At 39.3% G+C, this 6,139-nt stretch overlaps 1 protein-coding gene across 1 annotated transcript in view; it reads left to right on the top strand.

Annotated features, from left to right (window-relative positions):
• The window catches only part of DCAF1 (DDB1 and CUL4 associated factor 1), a 76,539-nt gene that overhangs the window by 29,241 nt on the left and 41,159 nt on the right, over window positions 1-6,139 (top strand). Inside the window, exons 6-7 of the mRNA XM_023512989.1 lie at window positions 1,499-2,011; window positions 2,298-2,399. Of these exons, the coding sequence (XP_023368757.1) occupies window positions 1,499-2,011; window positions 2,298-2,399 (615 nt within the window). The remainder of the gene's footprint in view (window positions 1-1,498; window positions 2,012-2,297; window positions 2,400-6,139) is intronic.

The raw sequence follows: 6,139 nt of genomic DNA, 5'->3' as shown, positions 1-6,139 counted from the left end.
TGGCACGGCACTCTACCCAGGGGGACAGCTTGAGGTGGCTCTCTATCAAAAAAAAAAAAAAAAAAAAGAAGCATAATGCTACTTTCTAGGGTTGACCCAAAAAGTATTTAAAAAGTGAGAAATTAGGGGTTGGGTAGGGTGACTCATGCCTGTAATCCTAGCACTCTGGGAGGCCAAGGCTTGTGCTCAGTAGTTCCAGACCAGCCTGAGCAAGAGCAAGACCCTATCTCTATTAAAAATAGAAAAACTAGGGGCCAGGCACAGTGGCTCACACCTGTAATCCTAGCAGTTGGGAGGCTGAGGTGGGTGTATTGCCTGAGCGCATGAGTTTGAGACAAGTCTGAGCCAGAGCGAAACCCTGTCTCTAAAAAATAGTTGGACTTTGTGGCGGGTGTGTGTAGTTCCCATTTACTTTGGAGGCTGAGGCAAGACAATCACTTAAGCCCAAGAGTTTGAAGTTGCTATGAGCTGTGATACCATGACACTCTACCAAGGGTGACAAAGTGAGACTCTGTCAAAAAAAAAAAAGAAAAAAATAAGAAAACTAGCAGGGCATAGTGGTGTTTGACTGTAGACCCAGGTACTGGGGTGACTGAGGCAAGAAGATTGCTTAAGCCCAAGAGTTTGAGGTTGCTATGAGCTATGACGCTGTAGTACTCTACCAAGGGTAACAAAGTGAGCCTCTGTCTCAAAATAAAAAGTAAAAAATTAGATGGGCATTGTGGCTTATGCCTGGAATCCTAGCACTCTGGGAGGGTGCGGCAAGAGGATCACTTGTGCTCCGGAGTTTGAGGTTGCTCTGAGGTTTTTTCTTTGTTTTTTTTGTAGAAACAGAGTCTCACTTTATTGCCCTCAGTAGAATGCCATGGCATCATACTGCTCACAGCAACATCCAGCTCCTGGGCCCAGACAATTCTCTTGCCTCAGCCTCCTGAGTAGCTGGGACTATAGACACCTGCTATAATGCCCAGCTATTTTTTTGTTGCAGTTTGGACGGGTCTGGGTTTGAATCTGCCATCCTCAGTATATGGGGCCGGCGCTCTACCCACTGAGCCACAGGTGCTGCCCAGTTGCTGTGAGTTTTGACGCACATGGTACTCAAGCCTGGGGCAGCAGAATAAGACTCTGTCTCAAAAAATAAATAATAATAAAAAAATGAACTTGAAAAATAGATTATGTAATTAATACTCAATATAGATGACATTATCTAACAGAATACAACCTAACAAAAAAACCTTTATATTTGATCATCAGAAACACTTTAGATGTAGATCTTCTGGATTGGGTTCTATGGGAAATTTTATGGGGAACAAGATTTTAGGTATTGCATCATCAAGTTAAAGGAATAAAGTCAACATATTTATCAAATCTTTACTATTACCAGGCATTGGGCTAACTACGTAAGTATCTAGTTCTAAAGTGGAAATAAGAATTATTAAATATTACTTAATTAGGATGCAGAAGTGACTTTCCCTTATACTCCAATATTTATTGATAGGTGGCAATAGTGCTTCGAAGACTGAGGGAGCTACAGCTTCAGGAAGTAGCTTTGCGGCAAGAAAATAAGCGTCCTAGCCCACGGAAGCTCTCTTCTGAACCCCTTTTGCCTCTGGATGAGGAAGCTGTGGATATGGACTATGGTGACATGGCTGTGGATGTAGTTGATGGAGACCAAGAGGAAGCTTCTGGAGACATGGAGATCTCTTTTCATCTTGATTCAGGCCACAAGACCAGTAGTAGAGTGAACTCAGCAACCAAACCTGAGGAAGGCGGATTAAAGAAAAACAAGTCAGCAAAACAGGGTGACAGAGAGAACTTTAGGAAAGCCAAGCAAAAATTGGGTTTCTCATCTGCTGATCCAGATCGCATGTTTGTTGAGCTGTCTAATAGCAGCTGGTCAGAAATGTCTCCCTGGGTGATTGGTACCAATTATACTCTTTATCCTATGACTCCTGCTATTGAGCAGCGACTCATTCTCCAATATTTGACCCCTCTAGGAGAGTATCAGGAGGTAAGCCTTTGGGAAGAGTATTATTCATACTTTGGAACTATTAGGTTCATTTCTGGGATATTTTATGGTAGCATTTTATATAATATGTTCTTACTCTACTACAAAGAAGTTTTTACCCCAAACTTATAAAGTCTTAATGCAGGTCACATCTGATTAGGTCTGTTTGATCAAAGTGTGTTCATAAGTTTGTCTTCATAAGGAAGGGAGGAAGAAGTGCCTTGGTAATCTTCTATTCTCATAGGAAATAGAGCCACAATTTAAGCTTTGTTTTTGGTCTTCATTTCAGTTACTTCCCATATTCATGCAGCTTGGATCACGGGAGTTAATGATGTTCTATATTGACCTAAAACAAACTAATGATGTCCTACTTACGTTTGAGGCACTCAAGGTAACATTCTTAAAAATATTAGATCACTAAGCATTTTATCAACAGACATGTGCCTGTGTTTCTCACATGTGTTTTGGTATATAGTTTCTCTGGGGTGTTTTGCTTAGGATATTTCTGTTACTATATGTGTAAGGATAGTAACAAACATAACATTCTCAGATAGAAAAAATGAAGCTTACCATGTCTCTGTCTCTGCACCAACTTAGGAGTTACTCCTTTTTATTATTTATTTTTGAGACAGAGTCTCACTATGTCACCCTCAGTAGAGTGCTGTGGTGTTACAGCTCATAACAACCTTAAACTCCTGGGCTTAAGCTATTCTCTTGCCTAAGCCTCCCAAGTAGTTGGGACTACAGGCGCCTGCCACAACACCTTGCTATTTTTTTGTTATTATTGTCAGTGTTGTTTAGCAGACCCTGGCCAGGTTCGAACCCACCAGCCTCGGTGCATGTGGCCAGCACCTAACTACTGAGCTATGGGTACTGAGGCAGGAGTTACTCCTAAAGGGCTGAATGTTGAGATAGAAAGTGGATCTAGATCTGGGAGTGGCCTCAGTTATTGTCGATAAATAGGAATCAAAAACTATATAGTACATTTTTATGTCATAACTACCTTTTAGATAACTCCTCTGTTAACTAATAATACATTTTCCAAACTTTTAACTGTATACATATTGTGCAGTATTAGAATATCTAGGATGAACAAAATATCAACCAGAAAATGAGTAAAAAAATAGAAGGCAGACCCAAACTTAGTAAAGGGGAAATGACTTCCAATGTTGTAAAAGGGTAAATATAAAAGGGCAGGTAAATCTGCTCTACAAGGTCCAGGTCCATGATATAAATAAGGTGTTCTAACTGGAGAGAAAGAGAAGCTGGATGAATAACATTATAGCTATCATACAGCTGTATGTAACAGGTGACTATTGAACAAAGTACCATTCTGAGGTGAGGTCATTAAAATTACTTTATAATAAGTATAAACATGAATAACATTGTAACAATCCTGGGAATGCTTCTGTGAAGTAAGAAGGAGAAAAAAATCAAAAAGAAACTCAAAAGAAAATAACATTCACAAACTTGCTTATAATGTAGTAACTTCTTATTTTTGTGTTCCATTCTAATCTTTTTTAATGATAGGTACCAATGATTTTAAAATAGTTACTCGTGAGACTTTAAAATTCACTTTCACGTGTAGCCTAAGAATGTTTACATGTGGCTGTAAGTTGTTTTACATGAATTAGGTGCTCCATCATTTCTTATTTTTCCTTTGTGGGATATTTATACTGTTTCTATTTTTCTTGTTATAAAGGACAGTGCAGTGAACAGCTTTGCATATAACTTTATGATTATTTTCTTTGAATTTCTACTGCTTAGAACAGGGACTGGCGGCTTGGTGCCTGTGGCTCAAGCGGCTAAGGCGCCAGCCACGTACACCTGAGCTGGCGGGTTCGAATCCAGCCCGGGCCTGCCAAATAACAATGGTGGCTACAACCAGAAAATAGCCAGGCATTGTACCCAGGGCAACAGCTTGAGGCTCTGTCTGAAAAAAATAAAAAAATAAAAAATAAAAAGAACAGGGACTGGCATATGGTAGGCAATCAACAAATTGTAGTCATTTAGTAAATGAAATCCTTTAGTATTTGCTTATTGTACCATAGAAATAAAGATTTTTATGAAAAACTGAAATTACATCCCTTTTACTTCCAGGCTAAAGTTTAATTTTAAATTAAAATGATAATTAAAAGTATAAGCAAGCCACATTTTCAGTGAAGTCTTGAGCACACAGAAGTTAGGAAGAATAAATAAATAGTAAATTTTTAAGATGAATATATGAAAATAACAAGGTTGCCAGGTTTTGTAGCTAACTCCTGTAATCTTGGCACTTTGGGAGGCTGATGTGAGCTGATGGGTAAGACCTCCCTCCCCTAAAAAAGGTAACAAAGGTTACAGTAGAACACAAAGGTGAAAAGTTATTTTATTATAGATGAGATTGTGAATGTTATTTTCCTTTATTATTTATTTGTTGATTTTATTGAGACAGTGTCTCTCTCTGTTGCCTAGTCTCCAGTACAATGGCATGGTCATAACTCATTGTAACCCCAGACTCCTGGGCCTAAGTGAGCCTCCTGCCTCAGCCTCCCAAGTAGCTGGGACTGAAGGCTCATTCCACCACATGAGGCTGATTTTTGTATTTTTTGTAGAGATGGGGTTCACTGTGTTGCTGAGGCTGATCTCTACTTGTGCCCTCAAGCAGTCCTGCGTTGGCCTCTCAAAGTGCTAATATTATAGGAATATTATAATATCTGTTAGGTAAAACTGTATAATAGCCACAATATTATTTACAAGTTTACCTTTCTAATCAGATTACTGGTACCTTAATTATCATGGATAGATAGGGACTTGGTGGACTAGACTTAACTTTCCCTCCTATGTTTAGTTCCTTTGCAACCTATGAAATCATTTCCCTTTATTGAGTTTGAATCTGCCTGCTATTTCTTTAATCACTTTCTAGTTAATGTTCTCTTTGCTGAACAGCTCATTTTTCTTTTTCTTTTTTTGAGAGAAAGTCTCACTCAGTTGCCCTGGATAGAGTGCCGTGGTATCATCATAGCTTACATTGACCTCAAACTATTGGGCTCAAGCAATCCCCTTGCTTCAGTCTCCCAAGTAGCTAGGACTACAGGCATCTGCTCTGAGGGTGCCTGGCTCGTTTTTGTATTTTTAGTAGAGACATGAGCTCTCGCTCTTGCTCAGGTTGGTCTTGAACTCTTGAGCTCAAGCAATCCACCTGCCATGGCTTCCTAGAGTTCTAGGATAGCAGGCATGAGCCACCATGCTCAGCTGAGAGCTTATTTTTCTAACCATTTGCAGACATTTGCCTTATTCTTTGGTGAACATTTCTGGAGTGATTTTTTTATGGGCCAGGTGCTATGTTAAGGGGCTAGGGATACAAAGAGGCCAGTATATAAACAAATCTTAAGTCTTTGGCCTTTATGATTTGGTTAAGAGAGACAGACATGTACACCTATAATTTCTTTTAAATATTATAGATAGATTGTGAAAAAAAGTGTGGGAATACAAAGAAGGGCGTCTTTTCTTCCTGAGAGATAGTAGTTTCCAAGATAGACCTCCTAGAAGAGATGCTCTAAGGTCTTAAAATCACAACTTTATTATTGATGTTCCAGAGCTATATTGTCCAGTAGAACTTCCTGTGATGATAGAAATGTTCTATGTCTATGCTGTTCAGTATTGTGGCTATTAACCATATGTGACTTTTAGCATTTACAGTGTAGCTAGTGCCACTAATAAATTTAATTTTAGTTAATTTAGTTGAATTAGCCATATGTGGCTACTGCATTGGTACAGTTTCAGAGTATATTAAAATGGGATAGAAATGAGGAAATTTACCTTTTAGCCTCAGAAATTTTAAGCTTAGGGGTGGTCAGACATAATTGGAGTAGCATGTATTCCTACCTTCGGATGTGCTGTATGAAGAAGTACATAAACTCATGAGATGAAGCTAGAGATCAGAGTTACTTCTAGTAGCCCAGAGATACTGCTTTCAGATTCAACTTCGGTCCTGAACAGGATGCAATGGAGGAATAGAACTCTGGAGCAGTTGCTATTTTTTTCTTTTTTGAGACAGCCTCCAGCTATTGCCCTGGGTAGAGTGCCATGGTGTCACAGCTCACAGCAACCTCCAACTCCTGGGCTTAAGTGATTCTCTTGCCTCAGCTT

Source organism: Otolemur garnettii, unplaced genomic scaffold (assembly GCF_000181295.1).
Source record: "Otolemur garnettii isolate 467f Iridium unplaced genomic scaffold, OtoGar3 scaffold00032, whole genome shotgun sequence".
Lineage (NCBI taxonomy): Eukaryota > Metazoa > Chordata > Mammalia > Primates > Galagidae > Otolemur > Otolemur garnettii.
This window is presented reverse-complemented; position numbering and strand designations above follow the sequence as displayed.